This window comes from Malaya genurostris, chromosome 1, assembly GCF_030247185.1.
Source record: "Malaya genurostris strain Urasoe2022 chromosome 1, Malgen_1.1, whole genome shotgun sequence".
Lineage (NCBI taxonomy): Eukaryota > Metazoa > Arthropoda > Insecta > Diptera > Culicidae > Malaya > Malaya genurostris.
Window position 1 is genome coordinate 49475388 of NC_080570.1, and position 26227 is coordinate 49501614.

The 26227-nt window shown below is 40.4% G+C and overlaps 2 protein-coding genes across 5 annotated transcripts; one reads left to right on the top strand and one right to left on the bottom strand.

Moving 5' to 3' along the window:
• The first annotated feature begins 275 nt into the window (after positions 1 to 275).
• LOC131439078 (probable ATP-dependent RNA helicase DDX43) lies at positions 276 to 3245 on the top strand. Of its 4 annotated transcripts, none has more exons than XM_058609663.1 (4): positions 276 to 427; positions 499 to 740; positions 830 to 1779; positions 1836 to 3245. In XM_058609663.1, exons 2-4 carry the CDS (start codon positions 509 to 511, stop codon positions 2739 to 2741), a joined length of 2088 nt encoding a protein of 695 aa, XP_058465646.1. In that variant the 5' UTR covers positions 276 to 427; positions 499 to 508; the 3' UTR covers positions 2742 to 3245. The 4 variants fall into 4 exon arrangements, with proteins under 4 accessions (XP_058465646.1, XP_058465663.1, XP_058465653.1 ...); XM_058609680.1 differs by having other exon boundaries at positions 277 to 417; XM_058609670.1 differs by having other exon boundaries at positions 279 to 427; positions 502 to 740.
• A 3989-nt stretch (positions 3246 to 7234) lies between these two features.
• On the bottom strand, positions 7235 to 24437 carry LOC131439091 (protein slender lobes). Its single transcript, XM_058609703.1, has 4 exons — positions 24280 to 24437; positions 23165 to 24222; positions 21303 to 23012; positions 7235 to 8876 (listed from the first exon to the last, which is right to left on the bottom strand). Exons 1-4 carry the CDS (start codon positions 24308 to 24310, stop codon positions 7362 to 7364), a joined length of 4314 nt encoding a protein of 1437 aa, XP_058465686.1. The 5' UTR covers positions 24311 to 24437; the 3' UTR covers positions 7235 to 7361.
• Positions 24438 to 26227: the final 1790 nt, after the last annotated feature.

The following is a 26227-nucleotide window of genomic DNA, read 5'->3' on the forward strand; positions in this document are numbered from 1 at the left end:
TGCTCAGTGTACAAATGGTTATTACAACTTTTAGACTGATCTTGCGAACAGTAACAAAAAAACGAGTTCTTGCGTTAAACTCAAATTTAGAGTAGGAGTTACTCAATATCATTCATGATAACTACTCAATTTTTGACGTTTCCATGTATCATTTGAAAATGAGTAACTAGTACTCAAAGTCTGAGTAACTTTTTCTAAGCGTGTAATAATAATATTGTCACGTGTATAGGGGCTTGAAAGTTGCAAAAAATAACTGAAACTGGCAACCCTAAAGAGTAAGAATTTTTTTTCCCTCGCTGTAAAGAAGACACGGTATATCTTTTGTGTATTGCTGAAGCTGCAGAAAATTACATTTCTACGACTGAGCCGGCTGGCTGGCTATTGAAGATATAACCACAATATATTTGCAAATCCACAGTAATTTTAAGTAACAAATCATATTTAAATGGTTATTACATTCAAAACAATGAATGATTCATTTTCGATTTTTTTTTTCAGTAGGACAAAGATGGAGGAGGATTGGGATCGCGAGGATGGTGGAATTAAGAATGGTGACCGCGGATCATTCCAGAGAGGTGGTGGCCGTGGCGGCCATAACCGAGGTTTTGGTGGTAGTAGTTACGGGAACAAGGAGAGTACTTCGATTGAAATTTTCACTCGTAACGTATCACGGATTATCGGAAGACAGGGGGCCACGATTAAAAAGATTCGATCCGACTCTCGAGCGGAAGTTGAAATTGGTAAGACGATTTCGATTGGCTGATTTTTGTGTATCAATGAAAATTTGGTTTTATATTAATCAAATGTTTTTGCTTTTTTCTATTTTCAGATGACTCGACTCCTGGTAATGGACGAAGTACTATTCGTCTAGCGGGAGCACCGAGTGAAGTAAACAGCGCACGAGAAGCAATTTTCGACATATTAAACAAAATTGGAGAAGGTGGTGGTGCCGGTTTTGCAAGTGGCGATTACGGTAGGCGTGATGATCGTGGCCGACGAAACGACGATGGAGGCGGCGGCGGTCGTAATCGTGGTCGCGACTACGGCGATCGTCCTTTTGAAAATCGCTCTAATGGACGTGATGGTGGTCGTCCACGAGAGAAAAATTCCTTTAATTTCGATTTTGGACCGCCACGCAATCATCAAGGTTTGGCAAATGCACAGCCAAACGCAAATCGCGATAGCAGTCCCGGTTTGATTGATTGGGATGCTCTGAATAAGCAGTGTGATGAAGCTAGCAGGGAACAGTGGGCCAAATGTCCTCCATTGGTGAAAAATTTCTACAAAGAACTACCGGTCGTGGCCAATATGAGCCCAGATGAGGTGAACGAATTTCGAAAAAGCAATAACAACATCAACGTCGATCGTACCTTCAAAAACACTGACAAGTCGTCGGATCCAATACCGAATCCAGTGCGAACATTTGAAGAAGCTTTCCACGAATATCCCGATATGTTGGCAGAGTTGAAAAAGCAGAAATTTTTGAAACCATCGCCGATTCAGTCGCAAGCTTGGCCAGTACTTCTTAAAGGCGAAGATTTAATTGGTATTGCTCAAACCGGTACCGGTAAGACATTAGCTTTTTTGCTGCCTGCGTTTGTTCACATCGAGGGACAACCGGTGCCACGTGGCGAACGGGGTGGTCCAAACGTACTGGTGATGGCACCTACTCGAGAATTGGCCCTACAGATCGAGAAAGAAGTGTTCAAATATAAATTTCGTGGCATCCGGGCTATTTGTTTGTACGGTGGCGGCGACAGACGACAACAGATTAACAAGGTATATTAGTTATTACATTAAACAATTAGACGATAAAATTGAAAATAATCTTTTAGGTGGAAGCTGGTGTGGAAATCATCATTGCTACCCCCGGACGTTTAAACGATCTGGTCAGTGCCAATGTAATTGACATTACCAGCATAACTTACCTCGTTTTGGATGAGGCGGATCGAATGTTGGACATGGGTTTCGAACCGCAAATTCGTAAGTTATTATTAGATATCCGCCCCGATCGCCAAACCATCATGACCAGTGCAACTTGGCCGCCTGGAGTTCGGCGGCTAGCACAAAGCTATATGAGCAATCCAATTCAAGTTTACGTGGGAACATTGGACCTCGCCGCAACACATTCCGTAACACAGAATATAGAGCTCATCGATGAGGAAGACAAATATATGCGGGTTCAAAATTTTATCAGAAACATGGAACGGACTGATAAGGTAATAATATTTTGTGGCCGAAAGACTCGTGCCGATGACCTGTCCAGTGAGTTTGTTCTGTCGGGAATCAACTGTCAAAGTATTCACGGTGATCGGGACCAGGCCGATCGTGAGCAGGCTTTGGAGGATATTAAATCTGGCGATGTACGCGTTCTGATTGCAACAGACGTGGCGTCGCGTGGCTTGGACATCGAGGACATAACTCATGTGGTGAATTACGATTTCCCTCGTAATATAGAAGAGTATGTACATCGAGTCGGACGAACAGGTCGTGCTGGAAAAAGTGGCATTGCTTTAAGCTTCTTCACGCGCTCGGACTGGGCTATTGCGTCAGAGTTGATCAGCATTTTAGAGGAAGCCGATCAGGATGTTCCGGATGAGATTCGAAAAATGGCGGAAAGGTTTGCAGCTAAAAAAGAGAGGGACGCTAGAGAGAAGAATGCATTCGGAGGTGGACGTCGTGGTGGTGGAGGAGGTGGGGGTGGGGGAGGAAGAGGTAGAAGTGGTGGTGGTAGATGGTAATATTTGATAGATTGAATGAAACCGTGGTCCTGTGGCAATATGATTTACAGACACGAGATGCTCTACATTCGAGTCGAATGGTTTCGTTTGCTTTAGTTATATTCCTTGAAGAATCTTATTTTACTAAACTGAGTACTCTCACTCGTTTCTAATACCTGACCGTTGTTTTGACATAATAACTAAATGTGTTATATTTCATCATTTTGATCACTATCTGGTAATCGCTCGATTATCAGTATTCTATGAAGAAGCTTGTTAAAAATGAGTAAAATGTACAAAAATGTGAATGGTTGAGCTAGCCCTAAGACCGTTCGATAAATTGCAGAATCGAAACTGTAGCAGTATGTGTACAATCGAGCGATATTTGTACAATAGAATGAAATTAATTTCCGTTCAGAAGGCTATTGAATTCAAAAAAAGAATTGAAAACTATAATTTCAATCTACCAAAAGGCGTCTAATTATATGTTCATAATAAAAGGCGAACTATTATCGTTTACTTTCATTTTGTCCACTTATTTATTTTAACGACCAAGTTCTGATCGCCGTAATATTCTTTTCCATTATCACAAACGTCCGAACCTCTTGCAGTGCGATTCGAATCGCTTCTTAGGTATGTATATACCTAAAATAGTTTTATTGTATCGAACAGATACCGAACGCGGGTGTTTAAAATCGTCCAAATGTACACAAGACTGGTAATTGAACTGTTGGTCTTCATACAAACAAAGAGTCTCATTTGAGAAATTCCTTGAATTTTTTTTATATTTTATCTAACGTATCTAACGAGGAGAACAGATTAGAAAAATGACATGCAAATGCAACTATGTAATGAAAACCGCGAAAATGTTACCGCAGAAGCTGAACTCGACCCCGTAACTAGCTCCTAACTGGGGAATTGTTTTGTCAATTAAACTACCCAACATATAACATACACGAAGAGACAGCCTAATTGACTAGAAGAACCAAACATGTTTCGCTTTACTTGGCCCCCACAGAATTATAGCCCTATCTCTATGGAAACCCATCCAATAGAAAACAACACACACACATCCCATCGCAAGTATATCTTCACTTTCTTCTTTGCGTCAGGCGCTGGTTTTCTACGATAAGATACGCGGTTTTCATTAAATAGTTGCATTTGCATGTCATTTTTCTACTCTGTTTCCCTCGTTAGATACTAATCAAATTTAAATCTAACTCAAGACGGCTCTATGTCTAAGTAATACTGAAAACAAATCATTAAAAGTCAATCGTTAGGTTGGTTACGTTGTAATACCATACTGAAATACTCATCATTCAATAACCTTCCTAGTAACCTCAGAGATACAAAAAGTATCGGTGTTTGTAAAGAATTAACGTTCCTCGTTACATCCGATCAATAATGCCTCAGAATATCGTAGTTATTCCTGTCATCATTATTTTCACGTAAACGCTCGGGACTTTCAATTTGATAATGTTGACTTGATAACGAAATGCTGTTTATCCTCATAATTACATTCGTACCATAGAATAATGATTCAGTGATTTTTCCTTATAATCTCCTCTAATGTGAATAGCAGCCCTTACACGTGACAATATTATTGTCAATCCAAAGTATTGTCAATACCGTCAATCCAATTGTCTTGGTAACTTGAGTCCGCATTTTTCGAACAAATCAAGCGTTTGAAGCTTCAAATATTGCAACGGAATATTGAAACATTGAGAGGAGAGTTCATTGCACATATTTGATAGTTTCTTCTCTGGAGAGAAAGTATTGTCGGATTGATGAGCAGTTTTGATTTTTTGACAATATTTTCGTCAATCCAATGAAGTTTCCATTACACGATCAAAAGTATTGTCAGTACTCCTTGTATTGACAATAATATTGTCTCGTGTAAGGGCTGCTAATAGAAGAAAATATACTGTATTCGTAAAGAAGTATCGATTCTTACCGAATTCGATCAAAATACCCATATTCCTCTGCGGTAAGATATACTTGCTACATGGTAGGCACTTTGATGGCGATTCCTTTACCAAAAACATTATACAGTTTATTAGGTTTTATTTGAATTCTCGAATTCGAGCATTCTAAGATCTCGACCTTTTGCGTAAGTCTGAGGGATTTCGGCCTTATATATTTCGTTTTTTCGTCGACCTTGTGTGATTTGGTGTTTTGAGGCGCTCCCCTAGACCACTGGATTTAATTTCTTCTAATTGAGTCCTCACTGTATACGGAACCGTCGCCTGAAATGATTTTTCCAAACTATATAAACTCAATTATTTATGTAAATTTGTAGGAATTTTCGTAAAATAGGAGAATAATTGCGATTCGTCTGGATTATTTTGATATTTTATGCCAATTGATTTTAAGCCAAATGACCATCATGCTAAATGACACTTATGCCAAACGGTGTGTATGCCAAATGTCTTTATGTCAAGATGTATTTATGATCTTTAAAAAATATCGATTCTCGCGTGGGAGATGCGCATTATTTTGTCTGAGCGGGTTGACAATTCAACATTTAATGAATCAATAAAAATGCTGAACATTAGTTTCATGTAATCTACTCGTTGATGATGACTTGTGGCTCTTTTATTAAGAGTTTTAATTTCCCATTAAAGCTGAAGTTTTACGTGATTTATTTTACATAACTCATATTCAACGGTTTGGAGTGCAAACAAATATGCATGTGTCAAAATATATACATATTTGCTCTTATTCATTAGTTGAATCTCATTATCCACAGCTACCATAAATTAGCCGGACTGTGAAACAGATAGTCGAATCGGATAATTCAATTTTTTCTCATGCCAACTGTCGTTTATGAATGCCGTATATTTAATCTATTCTCAAATTAGGTTAATAATAGCTTGAAACGATGTTATGGCTGGTGTGTAATGTCAAATACATAACTTAACTGTTTTTATTCCACGGTGGACCGGTACTAAAGTTCGACCTGCTGGCGCCAAGCATATTCTACCTCACAATTGAATCAGCCACACTGCAGAACTGCACACGATGCCAAATGAATTGAGTGAGAATTGTCAATTCGTTTTCAAAATTTGACGGACCGAAAGTTCTTTGGGTTCATGGAAATAATTTCAACCAAAGAATTAATATTAGAATTTTCATCACCAAATTTTTTTCAGTGTCGGAAAATAAACATCGATCTGTCAAAAATAACCACACCGAAGAAAATAAACTTAATAATTTCATAAGTTGTGACTTATGAACCAGCACAATTTTGATTTCATTGAAGACTTATGCATTTAGTAAGCACGCATATGAACTTTATAAGCATGACTTATGAAATTCTTAAAACACAATTTATGATTTTTGTAACAGTCTACCTTGTGAAAATGTCATTCCTTATAAGAATAGTCAAACCATAAAAATGGAAAACGAAGACACCGTTGTTTTGTTCAAAACTTTGTGCAAAGCGCACCATGTGAAGAGTGCAAAACACTTTTTCAGAATTCGAAATTACAATTGATAGAGTTGATCGCCTGTGCAGATGAAGAACTAAATTCGTTAGCTTCAAAATATCCCGTTCTTTCAGAAATTGTTTGGAATTGGATTGCGGATTGAAAGAAAAGAAATGTAAGTCTCTATTAATTATTTTATTTCATCATAGTAACACCTTGTTTATGCATGACAGAGCAATTAGAAAATATTGCGTTTGTGGAGGAAGATAACATCCAGAAATTAGAAGCTTTTGTTAATCCGGACTCGTTTTCACATGACTTTAATATATCTTTTGGAACTGGATAGATTTCTTAAAAATCGCAATATGTAGAAATTCATCATTTGCTATCCACGGAACAGGAAATCATTATCTATTCAGACCAAATGAAGATTTTTTGTAGTTGGTAGGTGCTGTTTTTGTAAACAAATAAACAATGTAAAGAATAAATTCTGTTTCATGAAAATTTTAAGTGTTCTTCAGTTATACATATATTCACCATGGAAATCAGTATCAATCGTTATGAAAACCATAAGATAATAGCAATGAATTTCATAAGTAGGGGTTATGCAATATGTAAATAACTTATTACATTCATATCTACATTTCTACATTAATCATAAGTCTCCCTAACGAACTTCATAAGTATGATTTATGAAATCCATAAGTAGGTCAATGAAAACTTTTTTCTGAAGATCATAAGATTGACTTATGATTTCCATATGGGAAACTTGTAGCGAAATATCATAAGTGTTTCTTATGGATTTCAATAGCTTTTTTGCGTCCGTGCATGCTCTCGAGCAGGGTTATTTTTGACAACATCAAATTAACCACTCGAGTGTCAGATTTTTTAACCAAAAGTTAAAATTAACCGCGAAATGGTTCACACTCTTAAAAATTACTAAAGTAATGAAATTTCCAATGTATATAGCGGACCTTACACGATCATTAAAAGTGTAATTACTAAAAAGTACATAACATCATTTTTAATGAACGTGTAAGGGCAGTAATGAAGAATTCGTTCGGATTCATATTGAGACGCTAAAAGTGCTATCCAAAAGAACATATATTGTTAAACTAAAATTGTACGCTTCGCACTAACAATTACATTGTAGAAAATGGCTCTAGCCAGTTTCTTTAAGATATCAAAAAAGAAAACAAAAGTTTACAATCGATCAGTACTTGGACTTCTTTTCCCTTAGATGAGCATTTTTGACGTGAATAGCTTGTTTTTTGAAATTAATCACGTCCTGCTCCACATCGGACAATTCGACACGACGCGCCTTACCGAGGCCTTTTTCCTTGGTTTTAGTCGATGTCAATGGCTTCAGTAGGAATTGCGTGGATATTTTCCCAGATCCAGAGCCGTTTACATTGAGCGGAACGTAATTACTATCGGGTGTCTTGGAAGATTTTTTCTTATGGTCTTGTATGCTAACTTCTTCAACTTCGAACGTTCCCGATCGTGTCCAAATCGGTAGTGGTAACGTTCTAACCGGTTCCAAAACTTGCGCTGTTCGCCTGAAATGTGGATTAACGCGCTTCCTGTTCTTTCTTGCTGCGTTTGCCTGCACTCGCAACTCCTCTTGACCAGCAGGAAGAATGTTCGAAACTCGGAATCCAATGGGTTTCGGTGTAACCGGTTCCTCTCTGAAACCATGGTTGCGTTTTAGCATCTGGTGTTCTGGGGTCATTGGTTCTTCCATGAAGCCGGATTCCAAACGAGTGAGAGCCTTTAGCTTGCGGGCTCCGCCTGTTATTTTACGGGGCGGTGTTACTTCCACTTCGGAGAACTGCCGAACGATAACCGACTCTTTCTGAGATAGTTTTTGTTTTTTCACTACCTTCGTGATTGGTTCTGATAACGATTGCTTTAGTTTAATTAGGGTTTCGTCCAATGAATCCGAGGGGGCAGATCCGGTTTGCTTGAGCTTACTTCCCTTGGATTGTTTAGGTTCCTTTGTTGTTTCTAATGGTGTTTTTGTAAAGTGGTCGGTTGTTTTCTTTTGTATTTTCTCGTTGTCCGAATGCTCCAATTTGTCGGTTTTCTTTTTCTTCGCGCTCTTCTCTTTGGTCTTGGAATTAGAACCGTTTTCGTCAGAAGTGTCCAGTCTAGTAGTTTTATCCCCGGAATCAGTTTCAGCTTTTTTAATCTTTGATTGAACATTCGCTTGTAGTGCTTCTTGGACCTCTTCTGTGGCTGATGTTTGATTTTTTTCTTTCAGTTGTTTCTTTTTCTTTCCTAAGGTTTGCTCCTTTTTTAATTCTTCTATTTGAGCACCGTACACAGCAAAAGCGGACAAATTACTTTTGACAATCGGCACCGAAGAAATGTTTTCCACGGCCTCTATCAAATTGGCCTTTTTCTTTTCTTTCTTCTTCTTGGCATTCTTCTCAAACTTAGCTCCGATACCTTCCTTCGGTTGGTTATTTTGATTTTCTTTATTGAGTTGCTGCAAAAGTTTTGCTGCTTTTTTAGCCTTCTTACGCTCCCGTTTGGCTTCCAATAAGGCAACTTTCCGTTGTATGGCTCGTGCTAGTTGCTGCTCCTTGGTTTCGCCAAGCTCCTCTAGGAGATAGTTGATCTGCTTCTTCTTTTTCTTTTTCTTCTTCTGTTGCTCCGTCGATTCATCGTTTCCTTCCGCTGATTCATCCAACTTTTGCTGTTCGCGCAATCGGCGTTTTTCATCCTAAAACAAGTGAGAAAATAGGTTAATAATGGAATACATTCATTTTTTTGTTGTTGGTAAATGACTGGACAATGCATAATATAGATCCTCATAGTGATCCTTAACCTCTTGTCGCGGTACCGACTGGGGTACGAGTAACCATAGGAAAGATTGGTTAGCCAACTCCGGGGGACTTTGATCTTATGCTGACAGGAAAGGGGACTCTACTCCCCTTTTCAGACGAAGGTCTGTTAGCCATGTGTCTGTTCTCAATGTTAAGAGCGGCTAGTTGCCCTCGAGGCGAAGGTCCAACTTGAATACAATGTAGAAGAGGATTCGAATTGGAACAATCGAGATAAAGACTACGATTGGAAGCTCGGAACATGAAACTGCAAGTCAGTGTGCGACCGGATAATATGTGATGAACTCCAACTACGCAACTTCGAAGTCGTGCCACTGCAGCAACCTTGCTGGAATGGCCTAACGATATGGAAAAGTGGAAACATTCTACCAGAGCTGGGTAAGATGCCCCAATGTGTGATTGAATGGAGTCCGACCAACACGAGGATGTGTAAGCTCAGATTCAAAGGCCGTTTCTTCAACTACAGTATCATCAATGTGCACAACCCACACTACGAGATACCCGATGACTATAAGGAAGAGTTCTTTACGAAGCTGGATGAGACGTAGGGCAGCTATTCGCAACGGGACATAAAAAACGTCATCGGCGATACGTACGCTCAGGTAGGACGTATCAAATAACGACTAACGGTGCTGAAGAAAGAAACGCCAACAGGAGGAACAAGTTCGCGAAGCGATGGAACAACTGCAGTGCGTAAACGACACACGGAAGTTCTACGAGAAGCTGAACTGTTCGGCTATGTGCCTTAAGCCGATATGTGCAGGGACTGAAACGGCAACCTTCTCACGAACGAGTGATCCCAAGTAACAATTCGAATGCCTAATGGTTTTGATTGTAATTTATAGGAGTTTTGTAATTGATTTTTCAATCACTACCTGTTTTATGACGACTATAATAAATGTCTCTTTTGACAAGTAAAATCATAGTTTTTAAAGCTTCTATAAAACTTTTTACCCAGACTAACAACTGGACTAAAAATAAAACAATGTGTACTAGAATAAAACCATGCAAACACTCTTAATATTGCCTTCAAACATTTTCTTTAAAACATTATTGTCAGTTAAATTCTTTCATAAATCTAGTTTTGTGTGTGTGCGTGTTCATTGAATGACAGTTTCACTCAGAGCAAATTTGAGGGTTCTAACATTTATGACACATTTGTTGTGGGCTGTTTGATTTATTGCTTCTTGGGTTAAGCGTAATTTGCATTAAAGAAAATTTCATGGCCGCCATTATGATGTCCTATACCGTAGCATTTATTGACATCAAATATACTTCGAAATGCAAAAACGAATAAAAATGATGGGCTCTAATGATTCATGTTCAGAACGTATACACAAGTTATAATGCCACGAAATAGTTCTATACAAAAATGACGAAGAATCACAAAAAAATAATTTTCAAAAATCATGGAGATTTTCGCAAAAACTGCATTCATTTCAAAGCGATTAGTTATAATTCTTATTTTTATCCAAACATTCACGATAAAAATAAAAGCGCATGAAGTTTTTACGTTCGGAAAAAAACCTCAAACTTGTAAATAAAATCTAATATATTTTTACTGGTTGCATTCAAAGCAGACATGACACACACATAGCCATAAAAAATATTATCAAAACGACAATTTAGTCATAGCGGAATTCATTCCTTCCGAATAAATTAAATGTTGATCGTAAAGCTGGTTTCAAAATTTTCTTGAATTTGGAGTTTTAACATAGGTTTATGCTAATTCTTCACTTTGCTTTATAAACCTTATGAAGAATGGTCCACTTGGCAGGAACATGCTCTTATAGAGGTTTTCAGTAGGCTTTCGTGGAGTTTAAAGTTTAAATGCAAGATTTATTAAGTAGCATTGAAGACAGCTACAAGTATTTATTAATATTAAAATTGTTACTTGGGATAAATGGAAGCTGCACTATGACGAGAACCTCAGTGACGAATTGGCAGGGAACAAAGGTGGTATGGTAGACAAGGAGAAGATCGGTCGGCTTAAAAACAAAGCTACTGGTATAGATGAACTTTCTAGCGAGCTGTTAAGATACGGCGGAGAAACACTGGTCAGGGCGCTGCTTTGGGGGTTTGACACGATTTAAGAGGAGGCAGATTGTACAGAATGGGTGACAAGTTGGTTTGCTGTAACTATCGCGCAATCGCACTTCTGAGCGTTGCCTAGAAGATTCTTTGTCGCTATTAGCAATGGAGTTCGTGAAGCATTGCCAAGTAGAATTCGCACCAAACACTCGCAAAAAATGACTGCCGCGAATACATCGTGCCCACACATAATTTTTCCAACGTCTTAATATCAGCATACGATACAATCGATCGAGGCCGGTTATGGCAGACAATGCACGAATACGATTTTCCGTTTTGGTACAAGTTATCGTAACTTGTACCAAAATGTGCATCGTACATGGCGATGGTCTATTGTCCATGCTGTTCAACGTTGCGTTAGAAGGTGTGATGAGGAGAGCCCGGATAGACACGAATGGAACAATCTTCAGGAAATTCGTTCAGTTTCTTGGTTTCGCCAACGAGCTAGACGAAATTAAACGAAACTTTGAGGCAATGTCTGAAGGCGTACAACATACAAGAAAGGAAAAGACTCAAGAGACGACAATGTTAACCTCTCATCCCGAGTTAGGATCGACGGTGACAGAATCGAAATCATCGACGATTTCATGTATTTGAGCTCACTCGTAATCGTAGACAATGACAACTGTAGAAAAATTCAAAGACTGATCTTGGTGGGAAATCGTGGCTACTTTGAACTCCGGAGGACGCTACGATCGAACAAAATTCGCCGTTGCTCAGAGTTAACTACCTACAAAATCCTCTACTGTGACCTTGACTGTGTTCATGGACGACCAACGCGCTGCGGTGTTACGTACCGTTTATGGTGAAGTGCAGATGAAAAACGGAACGTGGTGCAGGCTGGAAGAACCACACATTGTGCATACCGCAATAAACGGACGTTCAGACGTTGACCCGATGAAGATAATTCTTGAAAGCAACCCTAAAGGGACAAGAAGACAAGTCGCACAACGAGCACGGACCTCCGCAGATTGCGAGACAGGCGACATGCAGCAATGAACCGAGGTGAGCAAAGACGGATTCTACATACGTCAAGAGATAACTCGACTCAGGTCGCTTTCATACAGAGATGCCAGATATTTTCATAGAAAATCTGTATTGATTCGTATAAAATATCTGTATTTATCTGTATTCGCTAATAAAATGAAATTTCTACAATACAATTATGTTAAAAGCTGTTATTCCAATAGATTATGGCTATAGAGTGGTAGATTAAATTTCATGTCTTATATTATATTCATCGACGAAATTTTATAGTTTTTTCCTATCAACAACAATTGAATTATGGTGCCATATACTTGTCTAATTTGAAAATGTTCACTTCATAAGTAGAGATGGATTTCCAAAACCCAATATGCAACGTCGAATCAGGAAATACAACTGTCAGTCTGGCAATGATGTTTCATGACTAACTAACTTTTAAGTTCAATTTAGTTACAAATTTTAATATAAATGGATTTCAGTGTTCTTCATTAAATATCTGCACAAAAAATATATATTTTAAAAAGTGATTTGTACGTTGATTCCTAAACGTTTATCTCGTCATTGCAATCAAATACTAATAGATAGCTCAAATACTAATAGATAGTTTAATTTTTTCCATAATACTTTTGGTGAAATCTGTATAAATCTGTATTAAATTTAAGAAATCTGTAAGAAATTTGTACTCTGTATTAAATCTGTATGCGCATGTAAAAATCTGTATAATACAGATAAATCTGTATAAAAGGCATCTCTGCTTTCATACCTCATCTAAAACAGGTCGTATTGTATACCACTACCGATACAACAGAAACAAAGAACAGCATAGTGAAGTGAACATCGTAATAATTTCGCAACCAAGGTCAGTCGTTATTGACTTCAAAGGGTGAGACATTCGACCTTCGATACGAGATATTGCTTAGGTAGCAAAATGAGAAAGATCTCCCTTCAGAGGATGAAGAGAAATTCATTATAAACAATCTGTCTCGATATAAGGGAATAGAAGAACTTTTTTCCCGTGTTCTGTATGGTTCTTCGACGGAAGGTGGTCATGTAGTTCGCTCGTCACTTATGAAAGCCAGCAGACCACGTGTCAATACTGACAGCAAACCATTCACTATTGCAGGCCGTGTGAGAAAAGATATGGGAGCGGGTCATTGCGCCGAAAGCCGTTTCGCCGAATGCCATTTCGCCGAAAGTCGTTTCGCCGAATAGGTCATTTCGCCGAAAGTCGTTTCGCCGAAAGGGTCATTTCGCCGAAAGGGAAATTTCGAATACATCAAATTATTTTTCAAGCCTGCTGTATAACTGATGTGGCGCAGCCACATAACCGAAGCCAATATTGGCCGCCGACCCGCCGTCGGAAGCGGCGGCCTCTTGCATATAAACCTGTAACCGCCTCGTTTGTCCGGTCTACTCAAAGCTAGGTTTCTTTGCATTAGTTAGGTCCAAACGAGCGGTAGCGAAGTCGAACAGCACACGAATCAAATCGATGTGGCGAAGCCGCATTAAATATTTTTTTATTTAGTAAACGGAAAATACCACATACATTTGCTTGGTAGATACCTATGAAATTGCTTTGATGATTAGTAGTCAACAAGTTTCTTTGGGAACTCCGTTCTGAGGTTCATGAATCAATCTTTATTCAAGAAGTACAATTGTAGGTCAACAAAACGGGCGTTAACGTTATTATCTTTAATTTGTCTTTATTGTTAATCGATTCCCATTACGATTTTAAGACATTTGTAGGAATCGGCGAAATGACCCTTTCGGCGAAATGACATTCGGCGAAGTGGCCCATTCGGCGAAATAACATTCGGCGAAATGACCCTTTCGGCGAAATGACTCTCGGCGAAAGGGCTCTCGGCGAAATGCCTTTCGGCGACATGACCCTGATCCAAAAGATATATATCTAAGGACAATTAGACTCTTTACATATTTCACTACATTACTACACTGCCGTTCTACGCATAACTGTCCCATATTACTTACGGTCGATTTTGACTTTTTGCTACCAAACGGTTTATAAATCTGGCAGTTAACGGTTTAAAAAAAAATCTGGTAGTTTGTTCGAAAAAATATCAAGTCAAATTGTCCCTTCTGTAATATTCTACGCATAACCGTTCCACTGAAGAGAAAAGATAGTTTTTCAGATATATATTAATGGTACATAGAAATACACTGATTCAGCTATTAAACATACTGATATAGATTCATCGCCTTTCCAGTAAAAATTATTTCGTAGTTATGTTTCCAAAATATTTTAATCGTTTGAAAAGTCGACAATAATGTCTTTTTTGCTCTTGGTCGATTCCTTAATTGAATTTTTTATCAGCAAATGCTTTTTTGAAAAGAGATTGCAGTAATTTAAATTTCTACTGCATATTGAGCAAGTCTACTCTCTCATGCTTGTCTGTGGGCTTTCATTTCTCTATAAAGTATGATACACAAAACTGACATGGTGAGTAGAATAAAAACAGCGCAGACAACTGAAAAGTCTGTAAATTTTGAGAAGTCTGCGAAAAATTCGATTTTCAAAATATCAACCGTGAAAAATTTACAACAACATGAGAACGAGACAGAGGATCGATGCTGCCAATGACTGCCGGGGTTCATTGGGCATATGGTCAATTGGCAATAAGGTCATTTGCAATGAAAAATACAACAGTAATTTTGTTTTTAAATAGAATCATATATGACATGTATTGAACACTTGACCATCCCGGCGAAAGACCATATAGGTTACAACCGGACTCGAATAAAACTAACAAACCGGCTCTAGCGTCGGTAAGGAAAGTAAGTCATTCATATTTTCGGGACAAGCAGTACTATGGCCATAATAATAGAATGTTTTTTTCAAAACAATAAGTTACTCACTCAGTTGAACTTTTGTTCTCGTCGCATTCGGACGTGTTTGTTGTAACTGCTCCACGTTTTCTACCAAGGTCAAACGTGCTCGGTCTACGCCCTCCGGACGCATTCAAAAGTTTTATTTCGACACTCGGTTTCGCGCAAAGCTCATCTTCGTGCAAAGCTCACCCTTTCGGGTTTCGTCCGACGCGAGAGCACTCGCGTCTCGTTACCCGGTACAACTACTTCTATAATCAATTAAACCAACACACCGACGAAGCTGACTAGTGCAGTGAGGAACAAAAAGCTTTCGGTGTCATCGACACCATCGATAATGGCGTCTCCGTCTCCACCCCCCGGTGGAGGTACAACGCCCGGCCCAAGCCACTTATTACCAGCTTTCATGTGCTCCAGCGATAGCATTGACAAGCAAACACTGTTAATGTACGCAACCAGTGATTCGGATGGAAATCCCTGCAGTTTACCCACCAACCCTTTCATCATTCTAAGATCTTTTCAAAATGTTCTCGGAATGGACCCTACCAAAGTACTTACAGCATCGAAGGAAGCACGTGGCACACGGTACATACTACGAACAACATCCAAAAAAGTCTACCAGATCCTCATCAACCTAAAGCAACTAGAAAACGGTATTCCTATTGAAATTATACCACACCCAATACTGAACCGAGTACAAGGAATAATTTACGATATCGACACCATAAACATGTCCACCGAAGCGCTCCTAAACGAGCTCAAGCAACAAAATGTTATTGACATCCGCAGAATAACAAAAATGATCAACGGAGTTCCAACCAATACACCACTACTTATACTGTCTTTCTCGGGGTCATACCGACCAAAGGAGATCTATATTGGCCTTGTAAGAGTCACCGTAAGAAAATACTACTCCAGACCGATGCAGTGTTACAAATGCGGCAAATTCGGCCATAGCAGCAAATCATGTTCCCAGCAAGAAGTCTGCCTCAACTGCGGAAACAACCATCAAGTATCTCGCGAAATACCGTGTCAGCAGCCCAGTAAATGCATAAACTGTAACGCAGATCACCCGGCGAGGTACAAGGAATGTCCTGTATACCTAAAGGAAGAAGCTGTCATTAAGGTCAAAACCGACATGAACATTTCCTTCGGAGAAGCCCGCGCCATTATCAACAGCGAACGCAAAGAGACATCATACGCGAATACACTTAAAACAAACCTAACACCAAACTCGGACAGTCGCGACCGTATTATTAGCTCCCTCCGCGAGGAAGTAGAAGCCCTTCGCAAGCAAATTTCGGAGAAAGAATCTAAAGAAATGAACGCTAAAAACATTGAAATACAAAAATTGAAAGAAGAGTTAGCCGAAGCTAAACAACAAAACAATGAAATCTTGGGAGAACTGGCAGCACTTCGCAAAGCCTTCACGGACTTCACCAACAAACACCCGAACAGTCAAAATAATGCTGTTGTCACAACGGCCAAAAAACCAACCGAAACCGTTATCTCATACGAACTTCCATTTTCGCAACCTGAAAACAGCATCCCCGAACGCGGGCGAGCAAAAATCCAAGACAGGAGAACTTACAGTAAATCCCGTAGCCCTCTCCCAAGCAGTGCCACCTCCGACATTACTGACACTTTTGGTTCAAGGAAAACAAAATCGGCTATAAAATACAACTCAACAACAAACTTTTTCGACGAAGAATAATAAAACGAGTACTATATAATACTCCCTCAAACCAACACCACGAAAACAGCTATCAAACTACGTCATTCGATAAGCACCAAAAAACAACACACTGCCCAGCACAAAACTTTCAGATGGACCAAACGAAACAAGTAACAGTTCCCAACGAAGAGGCATATTTCGACCAACACCCCTGCAACAGCAGGGAGACACTAACCTCAACCAACAACAACGAAAATCCTCTCTCCGACCAGCTCTTTCCCTGGGAAATTCCAGAACAACCCGATGAACCCCAGACGACAGGACACGTAGAGTGCCAAACTGGCACACACGCGAGTCCACTACGTCGATCCATCCACATAGAACAACATAATGTTCCTAACTTTCTACCAGAAACCAACGACTACTACCACTACGACGAATCAGACAGAATAGAAGAAATTGATCGTAAAGACACCGAATCGGTCCCCCTACCAGTTTCGGAGGGATCAGCGGCCGATGAGGAGTCCTCCATAAACGACCAGACACCGGATGACCGATGTATTTTAGCTCTGCAGTGGAACACTAATGGTCTTCGAAACAATTTAGGCGACGTCCAAATACTTATAAACGAGTACAAACCCATCTGCTTGGCACTGCAAGAAACTCACATAAAATACGACACCAACCTGATCCCATGGTTCGGGTCCTGTTATTCATGGGAAGGAAAGCAGGGAGACAACACTTATCAAACAGTCGGCATCGGTATCCGCACCGATATTCCTTCCTCAACACTCTCACTCGATACAGACCTACTTGCAGTAGCCAAAACAATATACCAGCCAGCAAAAATTACCATTGTTTCCATCTATCTCCCAAACAAGACCAGAAACATCGGAAAAGAACTACAACACATTGTAAATCAAATCCAAGGCTCTTTCGTACTGCTCGGGGACTTTAACGCACATCACCACCTGTGGGGATCAAAAAAGAACAGCGCTAGGGGAATAGAAATCGTCAATTTCATCGAGGAAAACGACGCCGTTGTTCTTAATGACGGAAACACAACTTTCATGCGTGGTACATCTAAATCCGTTTTAGATCTGACCATTGTCTCTAGTACCATCGCAAATTCCTGCGGATGGACGGTGCTCAACGATGTCGGGAACAGCGATCATCATCCGATAACACTGAGCTATGACTGGACCCCTCCAGACACATCCCGCCGCCCCAGATGGCTATATCATCTGGCAGACTGGGAGAAATATCAGGAACATGTTACCACTTCAATAGAAACCAACTCTACCTACTCCCCGGAAGCACTCTGCAACATTATCAACACAGCAGCCAAACAATGCATACCGCGCACAAATGGTAACCCACCGAAACGTGCGATTCACTGGTGGAACCCCACAGTGAATGCGGCCGTTAAACACCGACGAAAAACCCTTCGCCTACTTCAAAAAACACCATCAACCGATCCCCGAAGAGAGAGACGAGCTGCTGAATTCCGCAATGCCCGCAACAGTGCCCGCAAAATAATCGCTGAAGCAAAAAGAAACAGCTGGAACGATTTCCTGGATGGAATATCACCTGATTCAACTACCACCGAGCTCTGGCGCAGAGTAAACGCTCTCAATGGGAAAAGGAGATCTTCCGGTTTTACACTAGAAATAAATGGCAACCTCACCAATGACCCACTCTCAATAGCCAACGAGATGGGAAAGCATTTTGCCTCACTATCGTCAGATTTAGTTCTTCATCAAAGCTTTATACAGTACAAAAGAGAAATTGAAAGGAATCCCACGTCCTTTCCTCCAGACTCCGGACAAATCTATAATAAACCTTTTACCGGCAGAGAGCTCAACTACGCTCTGGCAACAGCACGCGGAAAGTCCGAAGGCCTAGATGGTATAGGTTACCCCCTACTTACACAACTTCCCCCGGAGGGAAAAAAGGTCTTACTGAACTGTTTGAACACTATTTGGAAAAATGGAAAATCACCAACCAACTGGAAGACCGCTTTAATTATTCCGATTCCGAAAAAATGCGAAGGTACACGCTCAGTGAAGGACTTCCGCCCCATATCGCTGTTGCCTTGCATAGGAAAAACATTGGAAAGAATGATCAATCGTAGACTAACCGCACACCTGGAAGAAAAACAATTGCTCGACGAACGACAATTCGCCTTTCGTCAGGGCATGGGCACTGGAATTCACCTAGCATCCTTTGGAGAAGTGGTAAAACAAGCCATCGAAGACGGTTTACACGTTGATTTTGCCATTCTTGACCTCGCTAAGGCATACAATACGGTGTGGCGGGAAGGCGTCCTGAGACAACTCCGCCAGTGGGGAATAACAGGAAATCTTGGTAGATTCATTCAAGACTACCTAAATGATCGATATTTCAAAGTAGGAATAGGAGGCAGCCAATCGCAAACCTTTCAGGAACTGAATGGCGTCCCACAAGGCTCAGTGCTAGCAGCCACACTGTTTATTGTGGCCATGATTTCAATGTTTGATGTATTGCCGAAAGGGATATACGTTTTCGCATATGCTGATGACATTATAATTGTCGTCTCTGACAAGAGCGCCAAACGAATAAGACGTAGACTACAGACTGCAATCAAAGCTATCAGTCAATGGGCCAAAGCCACAGGTTTCAACATCTCAGCACAAAAATGTAGTATCTCCCATTGCTGCCACAACAATCACCGAGCAGAAGGAAACCCAGTCCAACTAGATGGTACAAACATCCCCTTCCGTCGCCAGCCAAAAGTCCTAGGTGTCACACTGGATCGCCATCTTACATTCATCCCCCACTTTCAAAACATAAAAAAGGACTGTGAAAGCCGCCTACGCCTTGTGCGTACCATCAGCAATCGTCACCCCAGATGGAACCGTCAAACTGCACTGAAGATTAACAATTCCCTAATCAACAGCCGCATATTTTACGGCAGCGAAATCACCTGCTTAAACAAGAGTGGTATGGAAACTGTGATGTCCCCTCTGTATAACCGCGGAGTGCGCACAGTTTCAAATCTACTTCCGAGTACTCCGGCAAATGCCGCCTGTGTAGAGGCCGGACTTCCACCTTTCCGATGGTTTTCCGCAATTACGCTCTACAAACGCATAATTGGCTTCCTAGAGAAGACTTCTGGTGGACAGTGTACTCTATCGCGAATAGCAAAGGAGATCTACCGATCTTTTACGGGCTCGAATATGCCCCCCCTAGCGAGAATGCGCTCTGTCCGGAAATTAGAGTGGCACCAAAATACCCCAGACATCGATACTAGACTATCCAAATCAACAAAAGCCCAATCAGACCCCAACATTGCCAAAGCTAACTACCACCAACTTATCCACAACTTTTACCCAAAACACGCGCGTATATTCACAGATGGATCACGAGCTAACGATCGGGTGGGAATAGGAATCAGCGGCCTCGAAACTGAATTTGCACTTCACATGCCACCAACATGCTCAGTCTTCACCGCCGAAGCTGCAGCAATTTTCTACGCCATCACAAAAATTCCAATAGGTCAACCAACGGTAATTCTAACGGACTCTTTATCTGTACTAACTGCGCTAGCTACAGGAAAATCCCGACACCCGTACATCCAGGCAATCAGCGATTGCTGTGACAAAAAAACCACCCTCTGCTGGATACCCGGCCACTGCGGGATTGCCGGCAACGAGGATGCTGACCGACTTGCCAACTTAGGTCGGAAATCTAGGAGTGCACTGACCAAGAAAGTACCAGCGGCCGATATGATCCGGCACCTCACTACATGTGTCATAGATCATTTCACCTCGTACTGGAGAAGCCAACAGGGACACACTCAAAAAATCAAAGGCTCTCCCGAGCGATGGACCGATCGAGACAATCGCCAGGAGCAACGAGTATTATCCCGGTTGAGGACCGGACACACCAGAGCAACCCACGACTACCTTTTCTCGGGCTCCACCCCACCTAAATGTATAACATGTAACACAAGATATACAGTGGAACATTTTCTAGTTAACTGTATCGAGCTGCACGACCTAAGGCAACAGCACCAACTCCCGCTATCTATTAGAGAGATACTTTATAACGACTCGGCAGTCGAAGAGAGGCTAATGGCCTATTTAAAGGATGCTGACTTGTTCCACCGAATATAGCCACGGGCCATCTGCCTTACCAACTGGTGAGGGGATGTTTTCCGCGGCCTAGCTGAAGCGAGAACCCAGGATACCACAACACGCACTAATCCAACGAAAGAGGGAAAGTCTAAAACAGACCACATGTAGCAGATTAGATTAGATAATTAAAATTGAATGTATTTCATTATTCAAATCATCCCCCCGGCGAATGACCAATTGGTTAAAACCGGGGTTGAATAAACCAATAAAAAAAAAAAAAAAAAAAAAAGTTACTCACTCGTTATATATACGGGTGAGATTACTTATGTAACATATCGAAATAATCAAAGGATCGTGCTATCTGCTCCGATTTCTGGACGTATCTAAGAAATATTACCATTCTGTAACAATTGTCAAATATAAAAATTCCACAAGCTACAATTGCTACTCGGGTCAATAAAAATTAAATCAGTAATGTGAGATTACTTCAAAAAAAAATTGCTTTTTGAAGATGACACGAAATCTCGACGTTTCGTGCATTTATAAGACATGTACAATTCAAAAATATCGACCAAATTGTATGTACTATTTACCTTCTTTTTCTGTCGAAGTGACGCATTTTGTTTCTTCTTTTCCTTATCAGCTCGAACGATTTCATTACAACGGGATAGAATCATATCATGATCAAACTCGCTAATCTCTTTCGGTTTCTTTTTAGTAACTTCAATATTCTTTGTTGGAATTTTGTTGGCTTCCTCGGCGGAGCCAGAAACTTCCATAGGTTCAGTGGCCTCAACTGGAAGTGTTTTCTCCTCGATCAAAGGTTCCGGTTCATTGGAAACGTGAGTACCATTTTGTTTCAGTGGTGAACATAGACCTTTATGCTGCGATAGTTTACCTGGTAGCGATGCACGCTTGTCAGATTTTACAACAGATGTGGTGGGTTCTAGTGAAAATCGCTTATTTTTCTTTGCTAGAGTCATGGCTGCTGGATTAGAAACCATCCAAGGATTTTGTTTAGTTTCTTCTTTCGAAGATTTTTCTATGTCGGCTACTTCCGGGGCCATTGGGTTAATCGTGTTGCGTTTGGCTTTCTTCAATGAGGAAGTATAAAAATCAGCTGAAATCATCACTGGTGCTGGTAGAGATTTGCGCGATTTTGGGGCTTCGTCACGATGCCTTAAAAGCTCTTCTGTATTAACAGATTTTTTAAAAGAAGGTGATTTCACGTTTTCTGGACTTCGTGAAGAAATCTTCTGAGGAGACTTATTAGGTGATTTTGATTCTTCTGCCGTCGCATCCTTAGAGTCATCCGTTGAAGAACTCACTCCAGCAATGGAGACATTATTTGGTGCTTCAGTTGTTTCCGAAATTTCTTTCTCGATTTCTTGATCTTCGTAATCACTAGAATCCACTTGTTGAATAATACGCCTTCTTCTGACGGGTTCTTCACCCAACGCTAAATCGTCTCCCGTACCTTCAAGCAAATTCGAACCCTCATCGTCTGATACAATGAACGAATCTTTTTCATCTTGCTCTTCTTCGTCGCCATCTCTATCAGCATCTTCACTCATTTCGCTATCTTGGCTACCAATACTTTCTCCATCCACCGGAATATCATTTTGCTCCATGTCTGCCCTGGTTTCGCTATCCAGAGAATCGCCAGAATGATAATCATCGACTTCCATTGCTTCATCATCTACCAGACTATTCTTCGATTCTTCATCATCGTCTTCTTCGTGATCGATACGTGCTATTTCGAGTGATTTGCGCTTCAATGACTCATTTAGCTGTCTGGATTCTTCATCTTGTCGGTTCTGTTCCTCCTGCTTTCGTACCCTGAACGCATCAATGCCAATCTCGCTACTTCTCTTCACCACATGACTCCAAGATTTGGCAGAAATCGAAGTGTCTTTCGGGGTGCTAGGTTTATTAGTCTCAGTTGGAACTTGCACTTCTATCGTATTTTGTGACAAATTTGTTACACATTCTTCTTCGACCAGCGTTGCACATACCGGAGTACTGCTGGATCCTTCGCGCAATCGGGATAAATGTGTTTTTTGCTTTTCAGTTTTTCGGGGGGTCTCCAAAATACTCATCGACAGATCAGCGCGATTTAGGTTCTCCTTTACATTGTCCACAATGTTGGCCAATGAAGCATCCATACTAGTATCCAATTCTTCGGCAGGATTCTGTGTAACCGGTGGTGAATTTGGATCAATTTTCGATTCTACCTTACGGGTAGTATCTACCTTCGTCGGTGATTCTGTGTCAGTTTCGTCGATCTCGAACATCTCTGACATCTGTGTATAAGACAAAAAAAAATTACATGTCCGCAATATTCAATAGATCAAACTTTCGATAAATAACCAGCAGCTTAACTTGTGGATACAGAAAATAGAGTTGAAAAAAAAAGAAATGAAATTCGAATTTAGAAAAATAAAATAATTCTTACCGATTTCGGTATTTCCTGATTGTCTTCCGAATTCGTCCGATTTTCATAAATTCGGATACTCTTCCTATCGCCAGTTACGATCGGCGTTTTGGGATACGAGCTGTGAATTTGCAAGCGCAAAGATGATTGTTCATCGAATGTAACATTTTTACCGGTCGTCATGGTTTCCTGGTGTTTAGTACTACTATCTTTGACGGGAGTGACGGCATCGTCGTTCCCAATTGATTTGTTTTTTAGTGACGTTTGCAACGTACTACTGGTATTCTGAATGGAAACTTCATTGTTTGAACATTCCGTTACTGATACTTCCTGTCCCTTTCCATCATCAGTTTCGATCTTTAGCGGTGATGGCAATTTATCGGAACTGCCGTTTGCAATTTCCTGTTTTGATTGTAAATAATCATCAGTGTTCTGAGAATTTATAGATGTATTTTTTCCGGATGGCGTTATGCTTCTCTGAACTGGTGAATTGGAGATAGATCTGTTTCGCAATTTGCGTATGTCTAAGTCGGATAAATCGGCATCTTCGTGAGAGGTATTAATTTTGTCCTCCTTCTCGTCATCTTCGGCAATTGTTGGCGGAGCAAGACTAAGTCGAGATTTTTGAACTGTGGGAGTTGTAACAGAAAGTGGCACATCCTCGGAAGTAGCGCTGTTTCGACGTGTAACTCGACGACTTGACTGTGGTTCTGTTTGTGGAGTTGAAATAACATCTTGTGAAGGGCGACGTCGCGGAGTGCGACGAACTTCCAAAGAAGCATCCAATGAAGCCAAATTTTCCTCCGTCAAAGAAGCTGCTCGTGATCTTCGTCCACTTTTATCTTCCTCTCTCTTTTTCTGGCTTGTTTTACTTGTTACTGATGGAGTGTCCTTCCTGGCTCTGGTCGATCTGGTAGTGTTGGAAACGTCTTCAGAGGAATAGTCAACCGATCCATTTGCTCCTTCTTGAATCGAATCAAGTATTGCTAGTTTTTTGCCTGTTGGTATTTTCTTTGGAGTACTATTTCCAGTAGACGTGTCCAGGTCAACCGAACGTCGCCGTAGGGCACCACGAGTGACTAGAAAAGTAATCTTTAGATCTACATCGGAAATCGATTTCCTTAATATAACAATACCTCTGGCTGTTGTTTCCTCCTCTCTATTCATAGTTAACAAACGATTCTGTTCCTAACAACAATTATTCACATAAAACGTTCCAAATACATTAACATTAGCCAAAGACCCACGTTTTTTCCAATGAAGTAAGCAAAACAATGCGCATTTTCGGTGCGGTTCAATTTGACAGCAGTTTCAGGCGAAAATTAGGCAATGAAATTTGAATTTCGCTCAGGTTTACACTCTTAAGGAAAATATCGAGCGTGGAAATCATTTTTACCTAACGCGTCCCGCATATGCATGGCTGTCAGAAGGCTGACTAAACGCTGCCAGCTGGTAAAATATAGCTGGCAGACATTCTGGTGACCGACTGCCTCACCGCTGGCAGTTATACAACTCAAACGATACAACCGTGTCCACCAGGATGTTTCCACATTGAAATCTTTGACATTTTCAGCGAAGGTGAGAAGATGAAAACGCTCGGCTAACTTAGATACAGGCGACATTGTTTTGTCAAATAGGATTTGACAACCGTCACTGAATCAATTTTGGTAGCCGTCTGGTGGCCATGGCTGCCCAGGTAGCCAAAACGCTATGCGGGGTACGTCGGACGCTACCCAGTGAAATTTGTCGAGTCGTGTCGTATCCCATTTGCACGCGGCGGCAGATTTCCCACAAGACGACGAGCTATATATGTCCGCCAGATTTTTTTGCGAGAATTCTGCCACAGTCAGGAACAATTCAACAACCGTTTCCGGCAAAGAATTTTGCCTAGCGATTATTAAGCCGGAATACAGTACAAGATTGGAAGGACGCCCAGTGTTTGTTGTTAATGATAAAAGACTGAAGAAGATTGGTGGCAAGAGAGAGAGGAATGTAGAGCTGGATAGTTAGAAGAATTGGTTTTAAGTTTCGTGGAAGAATGTGAGGAGGCAGAACAGGACATGTCAGTACATACTGGAAAAAATAAAAACAACTTGGAACGATACACAATATGACTTTATTTGGATTTGTTGGCATTCCGTCGCTTTGGAACAAAAAAAAATCTGTTTTTTTAAGTTTGTAGTTTTGTGTTCTGAAGCGTAAACTGCGTAAAGCTTTGAAAACTGATGCTTAACTTACGAATCTTAGCAAAATAATCCAGTAAGTAAACTTCTCTCTTTCACCTATGGGCTGTTTAAAAGTGTTCATTGTTTTTTAACTGAAAATAGAAGTTGTGTAAAATTTTATTGCTACATTACGGTACAAATAATAGTTAAGATGAAAATTCTATTTGAGAAGATTCTTTTTCTGGATTCGAAAAATGGTTAAGCCAACAATTAAGATAGTCACGACTGAAATCTACGCGATAGCTTTCTCAATACTTAGCAGAGAACTGACTGTTGAGTCGATGACTGACGTTTTACAAAGAGGGTTTATTCAATTAAGTCGAGTGCTTTTATAGCGACTGAAATCTGGCAACTCATTCGAGGTTTATATCTTTTTACCGTATCATTTAAGCCGACTGAAAGGGTGCTATATACATATTACGAACTACTACAATTCTTGCCTCTTCAGTTAATTAATACAATCCTAAACTTTTAATACATTATGTACATTATATAATGAAACAATTCATTTTATATACAAAATTTGATAATATGAATTCATTGGTAAACAAAATTTTTATCTTTTTTTCTTAACTTTTAATCTACTCGAACGCCTAATGTTAGGCAATGATTTTTGATCACTGGATAAGCAGTTCTTCTGTTGGCCATGTTCGACCTCAACTGGAACTTGTGATTTCCGAGTTTCGATGGTTTCCTCCGACGAATCAAATCCATCGAAAATGAACGAATCCGAAACGAATCCATAAAAATCTTTATCATTTTGCTTGTTGCGCTGCTTTGCGTTGTGTTGGTTGATATCGTCATCCTCACGTCTTCGCTTGCCCAGACGGACTGGCGGAAAATCGTCAAAAATAACTGA